This window comes from Psittacula echo (genome assembly GCF_963264785.1).
Source record: "Psittacula echo genome assembly, chromosome: 14".
Classification (NCBI taxonomy): Eukaryota; Metazoa; Chordata; class Aves; order Psittaciformes; family Psittacidae; genus Psittacula; species Psittacula echo.
In genome coordinates this window covers 3,928,922-3,953,083 of record NC_137750.1, presented here as the reverse complement: position 1 = coordinate 3,953,083, position 24,162 = coordinate 3,928,922, and the positions used below count along the sequence as shown (strand labels likewise).

General features: G+C 45.6%; 1 protein-coding gene across 2 annotated transcripts in view; it reads left to right on the top strand.

Annotated features, from left to right (window-relative positions):
* PRKCA (protein kinase C alpha) overlaps nt 1-6,092 on the top strand; it is a gene marked incomplete at both ends in the record, with an annotated part of 139,982 nt that extends 133,890 nt beyond the window's left edge. For both annotated transcript variants that reach the window (XM_080629303.1, XM_080629302.1), the window contains 2 exons: nt 1,870-2,010; nt 5,928-6,092. In XM_080629303.1, the coding sequence (XP_080485429.1) occupies nt 1,870-2,010; nt 5,928-6,092 (306 nt within the window). The remainder of the gene's footprint in view (nt 1-1,869; nt 2,011-5,927) is intronic.
* Nucleotides 6,093-24,162: the final 18,070 nt, after the last annotated feature.

Below are 24,162 nucleotides of genomic sequence, written 5' to 3'. Positions count from 1 at the left end.
TCTTAAAGTCTTAGGTAATTTAATTTGCTTTGGGATTTTGGTTTTTTTTTTACTTCAGCGGATGAGCTCAGGGAAAAGAAGAATTCATTTGACTTTCCTTTGGCTCCATGTGATTCCCTGTAGTACTGTCAGTGGCTTTTTCAAACCACCCTCTATAAAGCATTCTCTGATGTCTTATTTACACTGATAAAATACCACCGCACTTAGTGCCAGTTAATTTGGTATTTACTTTCTTCCTTTCCTTTACAACCATTTATGAAGCATTGTACATGAGCTGGATATTAATCCCTTAAGGAAAAATCATCAAGGAATAGAAAAGCTGTTTAGAAAAACAAAGGAAAAGGAAAAACCATTCTACTTGTGGAATCCATCCCAGTGTAGATGTGCTGGCCAATAGAAACGAAACATGGTATTTTTGTAAAGTACATGCATATTGATGCCTTCCCATGAAAATCATATATTCAGACAGCATAGTTTGAACTTGATCTAATTACCCTGTTTTCAGCTCTCCTGCCTGCTGCTGTTCTGCTAGGGAGGTCAGAAAGCTAAAATTGCATTGCCTCCTAGGTTTAAGGTCAAGTCTCTGTGATATTAATATGTTCATCATCTGTATTAAACTAACAAATTAATCCCAGATTTCAGTAAGCATTATGCCTGATCTAGCAAGTCAATATGAGAAAGCTTCTGAACCTTGTAGTCAGCAGTAGCTCAGCAATCCTGGGACCGTGCACCACTGGGCAAGGCAAATGTGCTCGCTGTGCTCTTGAAGCTGAATTGTCAGCTTGACATCCATTCCACTGATTCAGTTGGTTGGGTTTGGTAAACGCAGTAACTTTGGCAAAAAATGGAACTCCTGGAACCACTTTTCACATTTTCTTCTGTCACCTACTGTTAAGGGGTTTAGAAAAGGTTACAGAAATGGGAAGCTTGCAGAAGGATGTGATTCCCAGCCCAGTGCACAGCCGAATTCCCAAAGTCTGCTTAGAGTTACTTTTATTTTAGGTTCAAAATTGGACTCTGATCAACTCAACATTTGGAGGGAGGCTAAAGCAGAACAGCTGAGGTTTTAAAAAGATATGTTGAGGTATCACTCCCAGCAATGTATCAATCATATAGAATTTCTAAAGGAGCTTCAAACAGTCCCCACAATACTGAAACTGAGAAGTGAAGGCTGCCTTGCTCAATTCCTCATGTTCATATCCGTTGAAAAGATTTTGAGGAGCTTGTTAATGAAGGGAGCACATTATTGTTTCCAAGCACGCAAAGCTGGTGGCTTTTTGTTTGTTTTTTTTTTCCCCATGTCTGCTTATCTGTGCAACTGAGTATAGTATTGACCAAGATGTCATTAAGGATGCAAGGGAGGAAACGCAGATTAGATATTGTCAGCTGAGTGCCAAGAAACTGTAGGCTCTGTAATGAGATGTCTTGAACAAGCCCAGAAAAATGAAGCAGGGGGAGTTGTACTTTGTACAGCTTTAGTATGTTGGCATTTATTGAGTTTAATTGATTGTTGAGGTAGGGCAGGAGCTGTTCTGAAGATTTATAAGACTGAACTGGAAGACCAAAGGGGAAATTCAGGAGTGAGTTGTGAACGAACCAGATGGCAATGTGCCCCAGGCACTGCCTGCCCCCCACACCTCCAGCAGCAACCTCTGCTCAAGTGCAGGCCTTCATTTTCCTGCTGATGTGCTGCCTCCAGTGACCAAACAAGAAAAGTAATCTTCAAAATATGAATATTAGCTTTTCAAAACAACTTTATCAGGAACTTGGATCTTCAGGAGACGAGCAAGAGCACTGCAGTCTGGGGAAAGCCCATCTCACGTTCATTCGTGTGTTGAGTTTAATCACTTGGTGTTTTCTTCCTAATAGCTAATGACTAAACACCCGGCAAAACGCCTTGGCTGTGGCCTTGAAGGTGAAAGAGACATCAGGGAACATGCTTTCTTCAGAAGAATCGACTGGGAAAAACTGGAAAACAGAGAGATTCAGCCACCTTTCAAACCTAAAGTGGTGAGTGAGATGCCAAGTACTTCCCTCGCTAACAGTGTCTGCAGTCATGCCTTCCCGCGGGGTGAGATTAATGTCGGCTTGATGGTACTGCCGATCTGGGACACTGCTAAAATAAGGCAATTTGATTATGGCAGACCAGTCTGAAAATCTGCTCGTGTTTTGGCACTCGGTGGTATAACCCGGTGTACTGTGTTCCTTGCGATAAAGTCTCTCAGTGGTTTGAGTCCGGACATGCTACATGAGAAGTTAAAACAGGGAAAATTGGCATATTCACATCAGCCACTGTAATAAAGGCAGCTCCCAACTGACTCCTCTGAACAACATATGAAGTTAGTGATTAAAGATATCTGAACTACTGGGGTACACAGCACGTGGGGTTGGGATTCCCCATCCTAGAGTGACATCTGAGTTTGCAAGAATGATCCCTGATTTATTATTGGCATTGTTACATGGTTTGCACATATGTATCTGCAGGAGTATTTTAGAAATCCAAACAAATGAAAGATGGCCTTACCATGAGAACTGTTTGCATAATAGAATTTGAAGATCTGTATTTGTTGATACAGGATTTCTTTCATGGGCACTGTGGGCTGTATTGACAGGCAAAGAAAAGCATTGAACGCTAGAGTACAAACATCCAGGAACAGCTGTAAACTGTTTTGCCCTAACATTGACTCTTTCTTCTCCAGCACTTTCCTTGTTTCAACTGAGATGTGTAGCTGGCTGTAGCACTGCAGGCAGAGGGCCGTTGCTCTGTACATATACCAATACAGACACCTGGTGTGGTATCACAAGAATACATTCACCTACAAATGATTTTTCCACATCACCAGGACAGCTGCATGCTGAGAAGAGTGGTTTGTGCCAGGGAAAACACCTTTTTCATACGCTGTGGGTTTTGCACACAGGGAAGGGTGTAAATAGGTAAAGAAGACGTGTGGTGCTGCCAAGCCTGCCCAGCCGGTCCCCAGGGCTCTCTGTCGAAGGGGAGCTGCACCTCTTGAAAGCACGTTTTATGGAAGATATTCATTGCATGCTTCTTGAGTCAAAGATAATCGTAAAGGAAATCTACCTTCACATCTCTAAGTTTTATTAGCTCAGGAGCTGAGTCCATAGAGCCTCCTTCAAGTTAAAAGTAACACCAGCATGAAGGTCCTAAAATCTTGAAGTATGGTCTGCTTCCATCATAGCACACTTTGTGGCAGATCCTGGCTCCTGTTTAGAGCAGCTGTGCTCTAACTCCCTAGTTATCATGACCTGATTTGTTTATACAGGCTGCTATTAAATACACCAAGGCATACTCACGTAGAGCCTAACTTTCCCAGATGAAAAGAACTTGAAATCCAAGTCTGATCTTTACATACCCTGTGTATAACTTTTTTATTGTGGTTGCTGATTCTATTTGCATTAGAATCACAGAATCATTCATTAACTTGGCACTGCCAAGTCCACCGCTAAACCGTGTCCCTCAGTGCCACATCTACATGTCTTTTAAATACCTCCAGGGATGGATACTGATTCTAGAAAGCAAAAAATCACACAACCCTTAATCTGTTTGAAGATAATGGATGTATTTATAGGGTTTGTTTGTAGGTGCATCTTCTTTAGGAAGCACATTGCTGCAGGAATAATCCTGCTGCTTTTGCACACAGGAATGGTTCCCATTCAAACACAGAGCGGCAGATTTTGGGTCAGCAGTTGGTCAGTTTAAATAATGTGTTCCCTTCCAGACTGACATTTCACAGGCTATAGACATAGACTGATTATTTGGCAAGGACATTTTACTTGTGTTTGTAAGTTTAGGAGTTGTAGGAGTCCCTATTTTCAGTTTTATTTTCAGCTTTAATACTGCATTAACACAGTGCTGATCTTTAATGTGAACACAGATACGTAATTGAAGATGCAAAATTATTAATATTGGTAAATTATATTGAAAATATAATTTTTATACTATAATTGATAAATTATTATATTTGCATACAGAAAAAAATACCCAAATTTCATATGAGTTATTTCTTAGCCTCTACTAATGTAAGCAATAGTGAGAGACCTAATGGAGTCAGGGATTTTGATTTCAATATGCAGTTTGTTTGAATACCTTCCACTTGCTGAAAAAAGAAAAGGAAAAAAGAAAAATGAAAGACAAAAAAGCATTATTTTATAGCAGGGTGATGTGTATCTTTAGAACATCTTCTTAGCATAAAGTCTTCCCTGTATAAATAGCACTTCTTTGCTGCTCTGAGTTGACTGTACTGCCTCTAAATAAATTTGACAGTTAGTGTGGGGATACATTGACTTTCATTCCACTGATGCAGAGATTTGCTCTTGTCAAAGTTGAGCTCTGTCCATTCTTGTTCTTCGGAGATTCTGTACCAAAATGCATTGGCTTCAGTGAGCACCAGGTTACTCGGTGAGTGAGAATCCTGGGTGGAAAAGCAGACTACTTTTAGCCTTTAACCTCTTGAAGTGTCCCTCTGCTTGTGTCCTTCCAAGACTGAACAAGTGTCCTCCTGTGAGCACTGCCGTCCAGTACCTGAGCATGCATTTTTTCATCTGAAGTATAAACCAGCTTGTGCCTCAGGCAGCAAAAGTTCTTTGCAGCTCAGATCAGAGGGCATGTGCCAGTCCAGGATGTGCCAGGTGCTTTGCAAGAAGACTGCAAACTGTGACTGAGCTATTTTTTAGACAGCCAAACATCTCACCCTTGAATTCCCTTAATGGACCCCTCTTGAGTTGGTTTCTCCTATAAATACACAGATTTATCTATGTTGCATTAGTTCAGAAAAATCAATGTTTAATATTGGTCTATTTATGAACGGTATTCTACCCTTTCCAAGTTATCCTTTAAGGCTGAAGTTAATAGTGTGATGTTATGTCCTCTAAATCCACATATAGATATACAGTAGGGATGGATAGAGAGGGAAGAGTCAGGGACAACAGGAAGAAACGTTCAGTGCTTTATCATACAACCACATTTTGCTTGAATATCTGTTACAGTAGATAGTTTTGAGATGAACAGATTTACCGGTTTCCTTTAGACCTCTCCACAATATTCAATGCCTAGTCTTTCCCAGATATGCATTCTTTTCTTGCACCCAAGCTAATTTTGTTCTGGTCCCACCTTCATCCTTTTTAACTTGCTTCTAATGATACTGCCCTGCCTTTCAAGTGTTCTCTGCATTATTCAAAACTATCCTTTCTACAAACCTGGTTTCTTTTGTGTTCTGTTCTGAATGGGTTGTGTTCATGTGTAGCTATATATAACCGCCTTCTCAGCTGGGCTTCATGAGATGATGTGTCTCTTCTCTTAGGCAAAAAAAACAGGAAACCTGTGATAGCACATTTTGGGATGAGGATCCCAGGATGCGCTCCCTGCCCCAGCTCCCTCCTGCAGTCCCCACGACTGAAGCTCTGCTGTTGTTTATGAATTTATCAGCTTATATGCTGTAAAATGGAGAACCAGAGCATATGGATGAATTACATTTAGCTTTCTGCAGATTGTGAAGGAAACAGAGACTAAGAGGAAAATTTAATTCTGCATTGTAAAGGCTTTAAGAAGAATGAAAAGACTTAACAGATAAAGTATCTCTTGCCAATACATGTCCATAAAAATACTTTCTTTCTCCTTTCATATCCCAGTAATTCTGAATATTTAACCCTCTTTACCTCGTCACCTCATTCTTTTAGATGGGAACTTCTCAGACTCTGTTTTTCATCAGAATTTGTCTGTTAAAAACTTCTCTGTTTACCTGGGATTTTTTGTTAAAATAGCTGAAAAGAAGATTTTCTGTTAGCTGCATAGGAGAAACAAGGGAAAGTCTTACGTGTGTCCTCAAAAACGCACAAAAAGCTGGAACTGCTGATACATTGCTGATGCTTTTTCAGCCGTTTTCCTCTTTCTGTTTGTTTTTCTGCAGTGTGGCAAAGGTGCCGAAAACTTTGACAAGTTCTTCACCCGAGGACAGCCGGTGTTAACGCCTCCGGATCAGCTGGTCATTGCTAACATAGACCAAACAGATTTTGAAGGGTTCTCTTATGTCAACCCCCAGTTCATACACCCCCTTTTACAAAATGTAGCATGAAACAGCAGAACGGGAACAAATCCCACAGCAGGGAATGATCTCTAACCCTACAACGTTTAGGCTTTTGCCTTGTTTGATTCCATTTGGGCCTGGAAATTGTAGGGTTAGAAAGTGTAAGATGGGGGGGAAAGGCCACTAATTCAGGATTTGGGCTTTGCAACGGCGGTGTTGTCTTAACGGGAGATAAATCAGTGTGCGGTGCCCACTTACCCTTCTAGAAGGCACCACTGACTTGGCAAAACTTACCCAGTTTTTGGTACGTTTGATCTTTTTGTAACTTCCCACTGTCCTTTTGCTCCCTTTTCCACTCTGCTGTGTTAGAATTCATCTAACATGTGGTCTGAAAGAATAAAACCGCCGCGAGTCCTTCTGTACAGATGCTGGGAGACAAACGCACTGATTCCCGAGGAACCGCTCCTGCTGGTGACTTCAGGGAGATGGGCAGCACAAGAGGCTGGAATGGAGGCATCACTGAGAGGGAGAGGCATTGCAAAGGAAATATTGAAAGCAGTTGTTACGAAAATAGGACAAAAACAAGTTGGGGGGGGGGGGGGAATAAAATCAAATTAGACCTTTGTGGCTATGATCCTATAAGCAACTCCAGGTTTAAACACACTTCAGCGGTGGCCAGATCTCTAGGATCTTTGCTAAGTAGCATGTGATAAACTCAAGGGTGATTTTTTTGTCTTTAATAATGATAATAATAGTAATAATTTTAATAATATTTCTGTGAATTTTAATCTCCATGAGATTATTCTGTGATCCAGGGTGCCATTGTTTGTTCAGTTAATTTAATTTACTCCTCAAGTTTACTGCTAACCGGTTCTAATACCAGTATTTTACTATGAGATTTGTTAACCTGGAATGTAAAAGAAAACTTGTTTATTTACTTATTTACTTGTGTTTATTTGTAGTCTGCAGTATAGGGCAGTAAATGGAAGAAAGCGTTACATATCCTAAATTTACAACACATACAGCCCCAAGTGACTTCCTGATTTCTTCAGAGTAACTCATGAAAATTAAGTGAGGTATAAAAATAATCAGTTTTAATTCAGGAAACTTTGGGCTGTTGAATAATAAAGCCTGAAAAAAGAAGCACCTAAAACTTGTTTTATTGATAGAATGGAATTTAATACATTTTACATACGCTTCATGCAATGTATTTTGCATGTTTAGTAATAACTCTTAATAATAAGGGTTAATAATAAGCAGCTCTATAATATTGACATAATCGTATCCAGCATAAAGAGTATTATAAAGATTTTATAAAACAAATTGTGCTTTATTTGTGAACCTTCTTGTTCTGAATGACATCATTTAGATTTAGCTAAATGTTTTATTGCTGTTGTTTTGATTTTTACTTTAGGTTTTGGATATTCTTAATGGCTTAGGGAATAATCTCTTTTTTTAAAAGTAGAAATACGTTTAAACTATAATGGCTACCTGCAGGTTTTATACAAGGTTCAATTAGGCTTTCATTTTATGTCTGCTTATCACTTACAGGGAAGGAAATCGACTTTATTTGCAATGATGAACACTGTAATTAATGCAATCTTCTCCTCTCTTATCACTTAGATGAAAAATTTTGATAGATCTTCTTACAACTCACCAGAAGATATTAATTCAGATATCAGTGAATACTTTTTGTGCATATTTTGGTTTTGTTACAGCATGTAAAATAGTAGTCGGTGCATTTTCCTTCTTTTTTTCTCCCTTCTGCCTTGTTCCTGTTAGCAGCCATAGGCACTTTTTGTCTGTCAGATGTGCATGACGATGCCAGAAGCATGATGTCTCTGTTGCTGCATGCAGACTGATTACAGTTTTTCCAGCATGTAAACATATTCAAAAAGTAAGATATTTGCCATAAAAGACTTAAATTTATACTAGAACATGTAACTGGGGGTGGGTGGGAGGAGAATCTACTTTCTAATCATCTTTTATGACAATAAAACATGGAACCTGTGCCAAAGATTCTGTTAGAGCGATCCAATCCTGCAAATTGGTATCCAAGTGGATGGGTTTGACTAACGGGGGTGACCCGTGGTGGAGTGGGACAGTTTGTGTGTGAAACACAACTGGATTTGAATGGTCACTGATGTGTTTCTGCTCCTGGGGCACGCTCGGAAGCTGTATTCTTGGTGCCTAGGACACATGATTCACAACACTCCAGGAGTCTCACTTCTGCCTGGTCATGGTCCTTTTGCAGCCCCAACTTGAAGCAAGGAGCATCTCCCTGGGTAAGAGTGAGCAGCAGGCTTTAATGAGTGAACCAAACCATTCCAAGGCGTGGGAAAACACACGGCTAATGAGGGGCATTGACCAACTAACAAGAACTCAGGTTGTTGCCTAAATAAACAGAACTTACCATTTTCAAAACGTTTTAGGAGTCAAATTTTTAAACCATTCTGTGTCAAAGAAGTAATCAGCCAGGTCTGGGAGTTCATTTTCCTCTTTGTGTGTTATATATGGTACTCACCATAAAGCATGTGGACTAATGCTGCATTCATGGCTATTTATGTTTTTCTGAATATTATTAGTCTGCTGTAGCTTAGAAGATACAGAAGCATCAAGCTGTAGAAGATAATAGATGCAACAGATTACTGAGGCTCAGATGTGAATGAAGAAGGGGCTCTCAAGAAAGTCAGTCTGCCGAGAGGCGGCATTAGGTGTGGTTTAAGAATGTGAAGTGAAAAAGACCTTAAGAAAAAGGAAAATACTGGGAGAAATGCCAGCACCCAGGTTTGGGAAGGAGGAAAAGCATTGCAGGGGCAGAACTGAACTATGCTAGAAGCAAGCAGGATAGACATTCGCATGGGTAGACATTCCCAAACAGTTCTGGTTTTCCTAGTGAAATATGCATTGTACAGGGAAAGCCCCATTGTGGTAGATGTTTCTGGCACAGCTGTGATGGTCGGTGCTGGTCGCACCAGAACATGGCATTAAAGAGGTGGTCCAGTGTCTGAACAGAGCTGCTCATTTTTTGGCTACTTCTCAGAACCAATTTCTTGGGCATTTGTTCCCCATTTTCCTGATGTAGAAGCAGGAATTACTGTTTATTATTGTGACTTCAAGTCCCTGCAACGGCTCATGTCACGTTCCGTAGGTTTCTGTGATGCTTATGAAAGGTACTGTGAACTCAGGGCTCCTGCAGGAACAAGACAGGGTTTTATTAAACAGGGATTGAGTATTTGTACTCCTCCTCACTGCTCTGCCTTATGCCCTCACTCGTGAATGCTAATGCTTGGAATCTTTAATGAGAACTCCAGGTGGCTTTCTTACCATCCAGGAATTTATAATGGCAAGTAAAACTGAAGTATCCACCCAGCCTTTTCATATCTTTTTAAATACAGATCTTGTTTATATAATGTTCTTCGCGAGATTTGGATTTCTAGAGAACAGGCATCAACAAGGGGAGAGGCATTAGAACTGCTTTTCTTTCACTTGTGTTCAATAGCAACCATAATCTGAAAACACACGTTGCAAGTCAAATTGAGAATTACAATACACTCAAGCTGGGGCGGAAGTTTTGGGAGCTGTGTTTCCATCCCACATGCACTTGAATCCCAAGGGGCTCCGAAGCAGCCCCATTGCTGATGGGGGGAAGCACAGGTCTGCAATGTAAACTCCCAAGCTGTTTTCAACGATTAAATAGAATTTAACTGTCTCCTAGGTAAATTTCTTCATTATTCAAGGATCTGGATGTTCTTATCCACCTTTGAGTCAATTGAGCAGGGTGCTGGGTTTCCAGCACAGCCACTTTGTCACCAGCCAGTCTCGGTGCTCTTAGCAAGGATTGCGCATAGATGAGGAGGAGAGAGCACATTCCCATAACAAAATACTTCCCCTTAATCCAGTTCAGAGGAGAAGTGCAATTTAGCTTTCTGATCCTTTATTCTTTCCAGAAATACCATTGGATTTCCTTTTACACACTGAAGAAAGTTTTTCTGGAAATCAGCTGTTTAGAAAGAAAGAAACTCATGTTATGCTGTTGGCCTTTAATATTCATCCTGTCTTTTGGGGTGAATTTGTTTGAATAATGCTGTAAAATTAGTAAGGTAAAGCGAGAGAGGAACTTGCCTTCTAGATGGGAGGGTGGCATACTCAGGGACTGGGATGGAGTGGTACAATTTCAAAGTCTCTTTTCTCAGCCAGTGCATCCAGATGCAATCCCAGTTAGATGCCACAGCAGACACATGCAATTAAGCAGAGGGGGAAGACCTTCCTTATTAAGCAAAACACATCACTGGAAATAGTAGTCCAATAATAAAGCTTTGATATGAGTAGAAACATATTTACAGCATTGAGTTTACAGTGAGCTTTTGGGCCTGCCATGTAACTTCTGGAAACATCTAATGTGATTTTCAGTTCTTTTGGTCAGTACCATAAATTACTGTACATAGGTTTTGTCTTTTCGCAAACGTGGGTGTCAGCTCTAGGCGAGGGTACCTCTGTGCACTATATTGCCAAGTAGAAAAGCAGAGAAGCTAAAGCACCTTTTTACTCAGCTCCACGCTTTTAAATGGGGTCTGAAATAGTTCACTGAAAGAATTAAAGAACTGACTCCATAAGTATATGTGATTTCCTGTCAGCCAGTAACTGTGCCAGTAATGACTGGTAATTAAATAGCCTTATAATGAATAATCATCATGCACTACAGCCCTCTGTTCCTAAGAAAACTAAGAGAGAGGGCAAGTTATTAACCTCTCTGCCTCAGTTACCTCATCTGTAAAATGGGGATAATAATACTTACATATCTCACAGGGAGTTGTGAGGACTTCTTAGGTAATGTTTCTAATACACTTTTAACCTGAAAAGAGTTGTGTAAGTATTATTATAATTTTTAATATTTAATCAGCTTATTCCCGTGGTATTGCTGGATATACCATGCTATTTCTACTTTTTTATAGAACTTTAGTAATTCAGCTGAAAACGTTTGAAAAGAAATAAAAGCCAGTCTGGTACCTTTCTTAAGGGAACCTGGAGTCCAGCTTTCGTTAACCGGAGTCAGGGTGCGGTGGGAGGTGATGCTTGCTGATGGTATGGGTCAGCAGTATTCGCCTCTTTTCCAGCTACTGAGATTTCTATGTGCAATTGACAAATTCCATGTAGATGGAAGTCTTAGCAGAGCTGATTCTTGGAGGGTGAGATTCCCTATGGGTGAATAAAGGCAGCACAGCAGTTTTCTGGTAATGTTTATACTGACTCCTATTGAAGGAGAAGTGATGTTCTTCATGCAGCTGGGCCATCCATGAGAGGTTGATTACATTGATATATTAATGAGTCCGTGTGTTGTGTATCTTCATGCTTTTCTTTTGCTTGTGTGTGACACCATAATTCAAATTCAAAAGAAAACTGCCCTAAAAGCAATGTTTTTTCTTCCGTTAGTGTCAATTGACCAAAAAAAGATATAAAATCAGGAGTCTATTAATAATTTTAAACGGTGATGTGCAGTAAGAGGAGCAACAGCACTGATAACCAGCCCCAGCCTGCTTCCGTTGAAGCTCATTGCTCACTATGGGATACATTGGAAAGTCTAAAGCTGACATTACATTCATTTTATACTTCTAAGTTGGTGACAGAAATATGTTAATAGAAAGGAAAATTATGTTTCTGATCTTTATAAACCTTTTCCTAAGGACTAGTTCAAGGCCAGGTTGGACAGGGCTTGGGACAACCTGATCTAGTGGAAGGTGTCGCTGCCCGTGGCAGGGACTTGGAACTGGATGAGCTTTAAGTTCCCTTCAGCCCAAACCATTCCATGATTCTGACTATTTGAAATCTATTATATTTATTTATTTCCCTTCTGTTTGAACCAGTAACTGCCGATGGCTTCATCCTCCCGGAGGTTTGTGTGCTCCTGTCTTGGCCCTCCAGGGCACCCTGTAGTGGAATCACTACATGCTTGGAGCTCGCTGCATACTCAGTGCATTGAGTACACGATGCTCAGTACACTGGAGCTTATAAACCCCAATTCAGTAAAACTATTAAGGAAGTGTTTGTGCCCGGTGTTGTTCAGCAGAGCACAGACGTTTGGGCTTCACATCCCATAGAAGTCAGTAGAGTTTGCACACTGGGCTGACTTGCTGACTTAAAGCAGACAAAAACCAATCTTGCAGTAATAATACCAATTTAAGCTGTGACAGTTCCCCACAAAGCCTTTCATTTATCCTCTCCTGTGCTATTAAAATGAATGTAAGGAAAATAATTTCAATGAAATAGCTCTTTGTATCTTTTAAAAGCATGCATTTCCCACACATTTGGTTTAGTACACAGAACTCACCTGAAACCTTTAAAATGCTTGTATGTTACTGTAATACTACCTTTTTAAACAAGGAGTAATCCCACCTTGGACTCATTCATGGTTTTTAGTGTTATTTTCAGACCCGGATTTTGTGCTGTAAAGAGGAGAGCTTTATTTCTTATCATTTATCTGCAAGATTCTACCAGAAGATTTGGAGAGGCCATTCATTTTTCAAAAAGTAATTAAAAAATCACTGTCATTGGAAGTGCAGTGGGCAAGACCGATGTATAAATCACAGCATCGGGGTGTTACTCAGTTCGCTATATCTTCAATCCTCGTTTGCATGAAATGCTTTTGTTAAATATTAACTGTAGTTTCAAAGCCAGTTGTGTATGAATAAAAATACTGATCATTACTTTTGTGAGAGTTTGGGCTGCCTTTATGGAATACCATTTCGAAATGGACCCCACGGAGCCCAGAGGATGCACAGATTACGGTGGGATCAGCCGCAGAGGTCGGCCAGACCCAGACCTGGATTCTCCATCCATACACAGAATTTTAACCTGGGTTCTTTGTTAATTCCTGTTAACAAGAGGAAGAAGAGGCTTTACTTGGGGTTAGATGTGTCTGTGAGAGGATTTCTGCGCGCTGAGAGGTGAGCAGCAGCTCTTTGGGCCAGCAGGCCCCTGGCTAACCTGTTTGCTGGGCTCTATTAGAAGCATTGAGCTGCTTTGGGTGTGGATGCCACAGGGAAACACAGCCCTAGGATGAAGCGAGGTCTGAGGCCGGAGGATCTGATTCAAAGCTTGATGTGCGATGTGATGGAGGAGGGATGCGCCCTCCTTCTGAGCAGTTAGACCCTGAGAAACCTCAAACTTCTCTTTTCCACATCCCTGTGTGTGTGAGCCCAAGGTGGTTCCTTCCACCCTCCGCCACTTCCTGGGGAGAGGGCTTAGTTTTAATGTGATTAAGGATGCCCAGAGGCCCACTTTTGCCATGAAATGCTTGTTTTAACACTCCTGGAGGAAGGGATCACCATCTCCCAGCCCCACCAGCTGTACTCACCCCCGGTCCAAGCACTTGCCTTATTCAGGCTGACAATGTACAAATATTGTGACAACTTGATAAACGACTTCTTTTTCTGCCTGATCTCAGATGTATTGAATCCCATGCTAATGCATTAATTGGGTTAGCTTAATTTGCAGAAAAGCCTGGCTGAGTTTGCCCAAAGGAATGGTTGAAATTCATTTCCTTTTTTCACAGAGACAGTGTTTCCAGGCTGCTGCATGCTGCTCAGCCTTCATCTAATGTGCTCAGCTACTCCTGAAGCCATAAACACGTCTCCTCTCAGGCCTTGAGAGTTTCCTGCAGAGCAGGAGTTAAAGCATCATTGCCAGAGTCGCTGCATCCAGGGCAAGAGGAAAGGGTTCCTTGGCACTCAGTACTGCTAGACCTGCATCTCCCATCACTTTGGCTGTCCAGACAGGAGCTGGGTGGGATTTCATTCCTAGTTGTGCCCTTCAGGGTGGACTTAGGAATCTCTCCATGCCAACCACATCCCATACATGACAGCCTCCATCAGATCTGCTCCCAGCTCTAGATAAATCGCAGCAGTTGCTCATGGCTGCCTTTCCCAGCCCCAGATTCTCTTTAGAGATTTGGGTGTTTGACTTACAAGTATCAGAACATCTTTACAGAGCTGGTTCCTGAGCCACAAATGCAACCATCTCCTCTGAGAACTGCTAGGGCAGCTAAATTGATGACTGCATTAATTACCACAAGGTAATTACAATCTCACCTGCTTTGGCAAAGGCAACTCTCGCTGCTGGGCTGAAAAAACCCAGGAGAACAGTCAGTGGCAAGTCTGCACCCATGGAGTTACCTGGAAGGGTTTCTTTTTTGCTTTCTTTTCCTGCTTTTCCCAAAGGAGGAGCACGAAGTGAGGCAGATCTCATGGGGAATGAGTCAGTGCTGTCGCCTTCCCAGAGGACTTGTCGCATTTACTGCCAGGGTGACAGTGTCAGACACCAGCTGCCACTTCCAGTGTTCATTACTGGTCCCTGAGTCAGCACCCAACATCCTACCTCAGGAGATGTCATCGCACAGTGTAATGAAGGAGAGGAAAACTTTCCAGAAGCAATTCAAAGCACAATACCTGGGTGAGAAAAAAAACAACCCTGCATTGGCAGTTTGCTTAGAGGTGTTTTAGATCTTATTCTCACCCAACCATGCTGGCAGAAATCACCCATCTCTTTGCTCTGTGCTGTGATTCATGTGCTGGGAATGAATTTCCTGTTCCTTGGAGGGCTCAGACCCTCCCCATAGCACAAGGACTCAGCTGCGAACAAGAGTTCAGCTGCTTCCGTAAGGTAACAGCAGTCTGGCCATTTGCTAGTGATGGGGCTTTTAACGTTATATGAAGTTTGTTGCCCATGTGCCTGGATGTCGCAGCAGATGCAATGAAGGGCCTGACACTGCCCCTCAGGAGCATGAGAGGCACATGCTGTAGTTACCAGTATTTGGGTTACTGCAAATTTCCTGTTTCGACTGTTTTTGAAAGGAGCTGGGTTTCGGGAGGCTGTGTGCACCCTCTGATGTTCCCTGCAGTAGTTGAAGGAAAGTTAATGCACCTCTGACACCTTGTCATGAGGCCAAGCCAGAGCTGCTCAGAGCGGTTTGCAATGCTCAGAGGAGTTTGCAGTACACAGAAGTGCTTGGAAAGCTCCTTGTTTCTACCAAAATCAATGGTTTTATCCTCATTCCCATTAGCTTTTCCCCACCCCAGCCCTTTGGCTCTTGCGAGCTCCAGGGCTGTGTATTACAAACCCCCAGGGGAGTGGGGATGCTCAGGGGATTGGGACACTCAGTTGTTTGTAGCAGCATTTCAGCTGCTGGGTTTGCCCAGCAAAGTCTGGTTTTCAGAGATGAGCCTTTGATCCATCACCCCTTACCCTGCTCCTCTATTCAGAGAGCTTGATGGAACTGCCCATAACAGGGAGACTTCCTAATCCTTATAAAACACTCCGCAATAATCCATATAAAACTTCATTAAAGCTTCAACACTTTCAGTGACACCTCCAGAAACACTCTTCTTTTAACAGGATTCTTTTACTTCTCCTACAAGTGTAACCATGTCTCAGACACTGCTTAGGTGTGATTTTGGGACAAATCCATCAAAAATGGTTATACAAGGAACCAGCAATGAGTGCAAGTTCCAGAAGGAGGGGAAGAGCACAAGCCAGGGATGAGAGCATCCCAAAGCTATCTGGATCAGTTCCTGGTCCTTTTGGGATAAGCCATTTAGCATTCTTGTGCCTGGTTGACCATAACATTATTAAGAGATTGGTAATGAATTTCAGTGCTCTATAAATCACATGGAAAATTATTACCCTTAATACAAGTGTTATGAGGCTTTAATAATCAATGTCATCTAAACTGCTTCCCAAAGATGACCATTTCAATTCGATTGCTGTGGCCAGAGCCGTCCCTCATCCTGTAAGCAGCCTGTTTTCCAGCTGATGGGGAACCCAGATGGGTCCCAGTCCCAGAGACTACTCACAAAAGGGGCTGTATTACTGGGACATCCACTCCTTCAGCAGAGAGTTAACAAAACACCAGCAGTGAGAGCAAACTTACTGCCACATCTCTTCTAGCTTGTCTCATTGAAGGGCACTGTCCTCTTGCAGGATGAAGTGGTGGGATGTGGGCACTTAATGCCCTTTCAAAGCTGCCTGCTGACCCAGGCCACCGCAGGGGCTGAAGGATGCTGCCGGCCAAGCTGCCAAGGTGAAGCTCCTCAACTGGCACATCCTAAGCTTTGATTATCTCCATTTGGACCCATATGATTACAGAAGGTATTACTTCTTGGATCAGGTGTATAGCTTGGCTCACACGTGCGCCGTTGTTACCCCTGAGGCAGAGCCTCTCGGGGATGCTGGCTGCGAAAGGCTCTGCGCTGCTCTTCAGGCTTTCACACAGCATGTGGGTGCGGAGATAAAAATAAAGCTGCACCTCTCCTTGTGCTTCCTCCCAGGCAGCAGCTCCAGGAGTAGGGATGTGCAGGAGAAACCGCAAACGGAGCTTCAGCTGCAGCAGCCCACAGGGGTTAATTCCTTTCATTTAGTCATGGTGCCAGCAGGATATGAAAACCAATCCCTGGTGTTCTTTGGTGCCAGGAGTTTTCCCTCTTTTCCTACTTTCGCTGTTTGAAAGCTAAGGAAATAATGATGTTGCTGCTGAGATAAGAAGCAGGCATTGGATGAGGGTATGCTGACTCCTGCCTTGTAACCAGACCTGCTTAGAGCTGCCCATCCTAACGCTGCATCCCACCTGCGCAGCAGCCATGGGTGCTGCTGCTGTGGATCCCAAACCCAGGCTGCTGGTGCCAGTTTAGCTGTCAGTGTGATCTCTGTCCTACAAAAACCCTCTCATGGAAAGAGAAAATCTCAGAAGTCTCCAACAAGTGGTTCCCAACCTTGGGAAGCTGCACGGGGATGGCAGCGGGGTAGCGGTGGGTTCCCCCAAGCCTCGCACCAAGGCTGCTGTGCATCTCTGCAGTGCTCCAGTGTCTGCCCAAGCCTCCCTCCAGCCGTGCTGCCCACGAAATGACAAAAATAGCAAGCACCAAGGCAGCTGGCATGGAGCAGCCGTCACCTCCCACACAAGCCACAGCAGCTTCAGCATCACATCGCCGAATCACTGCATCTACCTGCTCTCCTCTTTCCCTGGGCAAACACTGCAATCTCTGCCTGGTGCAGCTTTTCCCTTCCTGTGTCCAAAATGCTTCTTTACAGCCAGGTGTACAGGTAAAGTTGGTTGATAGCTGTTGTCTGATGCCAGACCAGAGCCACACGTGGGCTTGAGGGGTGGCTGCCTGTAGGCACCTCATCCCAGCCGGTTTGCTGGGCAGATTTGGTGTCTGAATAACTCAGTGTAAATTGGAGGGAGTGGGCTGAGAGGCAAACCTGAGGGGTTCTATCAGTGTCTAGCCCAGGATGGCAGGACCAGGCCCTCTATTGTGTAATGTCCTGAGTGCCTTCTGTGGGAAGGGAGAAGGCCAGGGAAAAGGTTCCCTGCAGATGCCACCTGCAGGAATTAAACTCTTGTGGCTGGGAGGAGATGGGCTGTCAACACCCCGCAGCAGTGCTGACAGCCAGAGAGAGCTGCTGTAAAGGATTGCATCTGGTCTGGGCCATTAATGAAGCTCAGATCCCTCTTGTTTAATAAGATTTGACCTTGGGTGCATCATAAAGCTGCCTGATCAGGCATCTCTAGACCTTCATGCACCCATGCTAGTTTTGGACATGGTATTCAAGGCAGCTCCACCAGCACAAGGGTGAAGCTCAGCCCTGCTGGCACAACTGAATAACACCCTGTGAGGAAAAGGTCCCACTCAGCTTCACTGGCCTCACATGTAGCTGCGGTGAGGGATCCTCCCTCTTGGGGAGGAGAGAGCAAGGCAGGAAACAGTGAAAAGCGGGGTGGTTGAAGTGATGCTGCTTTGGAGATGCAGCATAGGATGGTATCACATCAATCAAAAAAGCTGTTGCAGGATGTGACAAAGCTCTTCCTCAAGTTTTGGAGGATGCTAAGAAGATGCTAAGTGTTAATTGTCCTGCCTGGAACAGCCACAGCAAGCTCCTGGCCAGGAGAAGGGGTTTCCATTTCACATTCACTGTCTTTTGCTGTTAGTAGCAGGTAGGTGTTATGGGGAAGGAATTATGGATAGCTGCTAATGAGGTAGGAAAACTCAGCTGTGTTCCTGCAGTTCTGGGAGGCATCACTGGTATCCTTCAGCAGCCTGGCCCTGCCATGCTGGTGGGAGACTCCTGGTGTTAGTGCTGGCATCATGCTTGTGCTTGGCCATGGCAGAAGTTGCTGTGTGAGACAAACAGCAATGGAAAATCCATCTGAGTGTTTTAGCCCAAGCACATTTGCACAGAAGCAAAGAGGGGGGAGACTGAAGCCCAAAATGTGTATTTCTAATTGATTATATGCATGGCTGCTGGGGGCCTCTCACACTGTAATGGTTAATTATGTCACTGGCTGTATGAGCTGCAGCCTTTATTCATGCTGTATTCAAATAACCCTGCGCAGGGCCCAAGCAGCTAATACAGCAGATTGCCTGGCTGGAGGAAATGAAGGTCTGCTTTGTTTTGCTGGGGTTTTTTTAACAATATATATATATATATATATATATTTATAACAATATATAGAGCAAAGAAAAGTGATGGAGCAGCCAATTACTGTATTAAATAATGTACCCTGACAGAACATGATGAACATCCAGGTCTAGCCTGCCTCTCGTAGCTTGACTTTATTGGTAATTCCCTCCTGATTAGCTCCATCACAGGGAAGCAGCCTCCTCCCTGGGGCTGCGTGGGGCTGGGGTACCAGAGGGCATCACCTCTTTGCCCTCCATTTTCCAGTGCAGAATCCATTCTGCTGACCAAATCCCCGCGCTCTCCTTACTGTCCATCCCCTGATGGATTTGCTGCCTTCTGTTCTTCCTCAAATGTGAATGAGAGGTACTAAATACCTTTGGGGATTGTTTTGAGAGCTCCAGCTGCAAGGAAGGATTTGCTGAAAGACGCATCTTTGCAAGGCCAGCCAGTTCTTCCTTAGGGGACCGAGAGATGAGCCCAGGAAAACATGCTGAATTCGCTGTAACTTCAGTACTGCTGTAATTTTGAGCAAAAGAACATACGTGGAGGTGCAGTCTCTCAAATCAAATAACCACTATGCCCTGGCTGCCAGTTGGGGCCCTACTGGGAGGCAGGTTTCCACTAGCCTGCATCTCACTGGGGGCTCCACTGTGTTCTCGTTGGGGAAATCAAATCTTGCATCTGCATCGTTTTCCATTATCTCTATCAATCAAGACAGAGCTCAACAAGCCAGAGCACATGGCTCCACTGACTTCAAACAAGCCATCCAACCGACACCTCCTCTGCATCTCATATCTCACTTTACTTTGAGTTATTCCACCTAGGATAGTCATGTTTTGCTAACGGAGGATGCCTCCAGCAGAGATGCAGCACGTTTTAGCCACAGCACTGGGAATTGGTGCCCCAAGTGCTTATTAGAAACTGAATTTATCAGATTTGTAATTAACCGATTGCTTCTGTTGCTTTCCTGCTGGGAGATGTCAGAGGTGCCTTCCCTTAGAGCTGCCCCACTGCTGCTACTGCCCAGCTCCCCACTGCAGGAGCCACCCTGGCACATGCAAAGCCCTTGCACAGAATAAGCTCTCACTGCAGAAATCACTGCACAAATCTGAGCTTCTGGCACTGCAATGGTGCTGTGAGCTGCCCTTGGCCCCGCCGCTGGGACTGGCAGCTCACGTATCAGGAGTTACCCGCATGGTGTGTGACCCTTCCCTTGTCCTTCCCGCTGTATCCAGTGAAGTGTCCCGTTGCTGGACACACTGATAGAGCTGTCTGCTTGTTCTTGGCTCTGCTGCTAATATTCTGTGTGTTTTGGCTGAATCACTCGTTCTGAATGTGGCTTCCAGAGCCCACAGCATCTGCCCCTGTGTCCCTCTCCTTTAGCCCTGGCTTTCTCCCTGCCCTGGTCTCAGCCCTGCCAAGCTGGCTTTCTTCAGCATATGGGCTTGCTGCCCTCAGCCCTCCCCATTCTCTGCTCTGTCCTTAGCTGTGAATGTGTTTAACCCGGTGCTCAGAGCCGGTTTTCCTTTCCCCAGCTCCCAGATGTGTTGTGTCCCAGGGTGCATCACACACTCAGCGCTGCCACCCCAGAGGAGACCATGGTTTTCCAGGTTAGGGGGTGCAGAGGGGCTGTGGGGGGTGCTTGGAAGGCAGGATGTACAGAGGGACAGTGCTGGCTCCTACCCCTGCCCCGTGGTGAACTGGAGCCACCAGCTACAGCTGAGGGACTGGGGACGGATGAAGGAAAGGGAGGGATTAGAGGAGAAGAGCACAGAATAGAGGGAAAGCGGGAGAATAAAGGGAAAAGGGTGGAAGGGGAGGGAGGAATGGGGAAAGGAGGGATAAAGATAAGCGAGAGGGAGGTAGGAGGGATGGATGGAGAAAAAGGGGGGGAAGGAAGGGGAGGGAAGAAGGGGAGGACGGAGAAAGGGAAGGAGGGATGGAGGGAGGGAAAGGGGCATGGAGAGAGGGAGAGGTGGGCTGTCCCCGCCGGCGCCATGTGATGCCCTCCCCTCCCCGCCGCGGCGCGGAGCATCCCCGAGGCCGACGGCCGCGTCCCGCCGCCGGAGCAGCGCCCGCGGGGCCGGTGGGTGCCGGGGACCGAGCGGTGCGGGGGGGAGACGGGTGCCGCTTCTCGTGTCGGGGCCGGGCTGCTCCCGGGACCGGGGGGGCACTGCCTGGGATGCGGCTTCGGAGAGGGGGGATCCCGAATTGGATGTGAAGCACTGGAAGTTTAAAGCGGGGAGGGATGTCTGGGGGGTGCCGCCGGGCTCGGAGGGGCACGGGCTGAGGGATCAACGGATCCATTTATACATGTTCCATATTCCCCCTTGGAGCTGGAGCCCGCCCTGCCCTCGGTAGCGCCCGGGGAGAGCGGGCACCGCCCCGGGCAGCAGCAGCCGCTCAGGCTTCGATGCGCGGAGCCGGTCGCAGTGCCCAGCGCACGGGCAGGACCCGGGTACCGGTGCCCGTGTGGCCGTGGAGAAGCCGTTTTCGGTACCTGCCCGGCTGCTCCGGCCCCGCTCCATCGGCACCGCCCGGGCACTGGGAGCCGGGGTTTGCCGGAGCCCCGAGTCCTTCCGGGCGGACCTTAGAGCGCCGGGAGCCGGTTTTATACCCAGGGGTTTTCCTCCACCAGGCTGCTCGGACACAGAGGCCATCGCTTGGGCGCTGTGAGCATCCCTCTCCTCACCGGTGACTTTGGCACGTTGAGCCTCGGAAAGGAAGTGTATTTTCATAGAGACTGGTTTGGGTTGGAAGGGACCTTAAAGCTCATCCAGTTCCAACCCTCTGCCACGGGCAGGGACACCTTCCGCTAGAGCAGCTTGCTCCAAGCCTCCCATCCAACACAGGGAATGTAAAATCTGCTGGAAGTCAGGGGCTACCAGTGCTTTTCACTGTTGCAAATCCCTTGGAGAGGGGAGTGTGAATCCAAGTGAGGCCATCTAAGAAAAACCTGACCTGGTTGTTAAGTGAAGTAAAGTAGAGAAGAAAATAACCCAAACCAGCTGGTTCATGTGTTACCATAAGACCAGGCGAACACAGACGTGGAGCCTGTCTGCACTTCTCCACACACTGTTCATATCCCATGAAAGGTGGTGAAATGGGAAATGTGGTACTTCACTACCACGGCTGTGAGCAGGGAGGGCTTCTGACACATCCTTCGGCTGTTGATTTATTGCTTGGCATGTTGTAAAACTTCATCAGCCTCTGACAGGTGATGTTTTTGCAGCTCTTAGGTTGGGTCTCCCAAGCAAAGCAGCAGGAGGCTCCTTGGTGGTGACCAGAGAGGACTCTGACCTGCAGCATTGCCATCCCCATCGTGTCCCTTGCACCCCCTGAACCCACACAGGGGAGACAGTAACGAGGAGGAGGCCCCACCGGAGCTGGTAGGTGCCCCGCGTGGTGCAGGTGAGCCTTTGGGAAGCGCAGCAAGGGCATTGCACTCACTGAAAACAGCACTGCTCCAGCAGGAACACTGAAAAGGAGCATTTCAGCACAAAGGGAGCATTTCCACTGAGTTCTGTGCAGTAGCAGCAGGACTGGTGATGTGACCTGGGCAGAAGGAGCATTCCCGTGTTTCCATCACTGCTGCCCTTTGGTTTCACAAGTGTATTTGGGCTCCCTTCTATCAGAGGCTCAACTGCTGCTGGATTTCATGGACACCCTTTCGTTCTGTCACATCCTGACCCATGTAAAAAGCCAAAGGGCTCTCTGCAGCCCATCCCGCTGCCATCATGCCTTCCCCTCAGCAGCCCTGCGGCTGCCCCACATGGCATCTAGGGGACAGAAATGCTTCTGTGTGTTTATTGCTCCAATCCCTTGCTGGATTGCTGTAGCTGTTGAATATATTCATTGAGCTGAATGAATCCCCACCTGGCAGCATCCATACCGCAGCATTTGCAGCTTCAGCTTCATTTATGGAGAGGGAAGAGAATATAAAATTCTAAAGGGAAATAATGCACAAGCCTGTGGAGGCTTCAGCAGTATCTGTAAGCTACGAGCTATGCGAGGGTACAGCACTGGGAGGCTTCTGTAAGTCAGATGGGGTTTAAGATGGCATCTTGAAAATAACTGGGTGATGGAGTCTAGGTCAAAAGTTATCTGGGAGCCTTAATCTGATTGAAATTAAAGGGGGGTTGAGCTTCAGGTGTGTTCTAGAAAGAGGATTGGGAATCAAAGTCATACCAGTTTATTCTTTTTAGCCACAAACTTCTAACATTTGTAGGAAAATATTTACTAGGAGAATGGAATTTGTCACAGGACGACACTAATGCATCATCAGGCTCAGAAAATGGGCTGTTACAGCTGAGTGGAGTTTATGTCTGGTCCCTTTGGAAGATGGGAGTTGCAGTTTTTCCTTTATTATGAGGGAGATATCACTGCTCATCAGTGAGAAAACTCGTTAGAGCGGTGCTGAGGGCTGCACCGAGGGGCTGTTTGAGCAGCACAGCAGATGGCATCCACTGACCCAAGAGAACTTGCAGATAATCCATTTTCCCCCTCGGTGCCCATCCAGTGCTGCTGGGTGACATCCACAGGGAGCAGAGGCTCAGGTCTGCCTGGGCAGGACTTCGCTCACCCTCAAAGCCCTGCAAATGGGCAGCCCCATGGCCCTGTCTTCCCACGAGACATTAAACACTTGGTTACAATAGATGCTCCTTTTCTCTGCACAGCTCTGGCTAGGAATAGCTCTGCTTGCTCAGAGGGGTGTGTTTGGTAGAGGTGGCTCTAGTGTGCGATTACAGAGAGGTCCTTGATAGGTATCTGTGCCCCCCGATGTTCTCCAGCCTGCAGGACAGGGGGATAGCGGAGCTGTGAGCAGGGTATGGAGAAACCTCAGCATTTGCAGCAGTCAGAAAGTTGGGTGTAGACAGGAGGAGTGATTCTGTACACATTTGGTTATTAAAAATCCAGCCGCAGAGGTTGATACCATAATGCCAAGCCTAGGTGAGACATTCCAACCATTGCTTAGATGTGTGCAGATAGGAAGGTTTCCAGTCCTTCCTCTGTCAGGACTCCCTGGGTGCCATGTCCCAAATGAAAGGAGAGCTGTTTGTTTGTAACGGTTAGCATTTTGGGGACTGAGATGCAAGGTATCACAGAAGAAAAACATTGAACTATTTGCAAAGTACTTACCTGAGGTGATGCTCAAGTCAGACACTGGAGCAGATGAGAGGTGCCAATGGGGATCCTGCAGCAGGTGCTGGCACAAGGCAGATGGGAAACCCCGGAGCATCCTCCATTGGAAGGATGGACCATGAACATCCTGCTTGTCTCACAGCTGGAAGCCTGTTATCCAAGAGCCCTTCCCAGGACTGTGGTAGGATCTGGATGAAGCTGTGTGGGACTGGCAACTGCTCTGCCTTCGTATTCTACCACCATGCCTCTTACCTGAGTGAAAGTCATTGCTGTCTACAGGAACTGAAAGCTTTGCCTGTGACATTCCCAAAACACCTGATCCAAGCTGGGGTTCTGCTTTCTTCTGTTGCCGTCCCCAGCTTCCCTTGTGTCTCTTGGGAGGATGCTCAGAGCTGCACTGACTTGTATTCAATAGAAAAGGGTCCTCTCCTGCATGCTGCTGGGAGACCCTGGAGGATGCAGATGGTCAGAGGCAACACAGCAAACCCAAGCTAGGAAACTGAGGAATTTGGGAAGTTGTGTT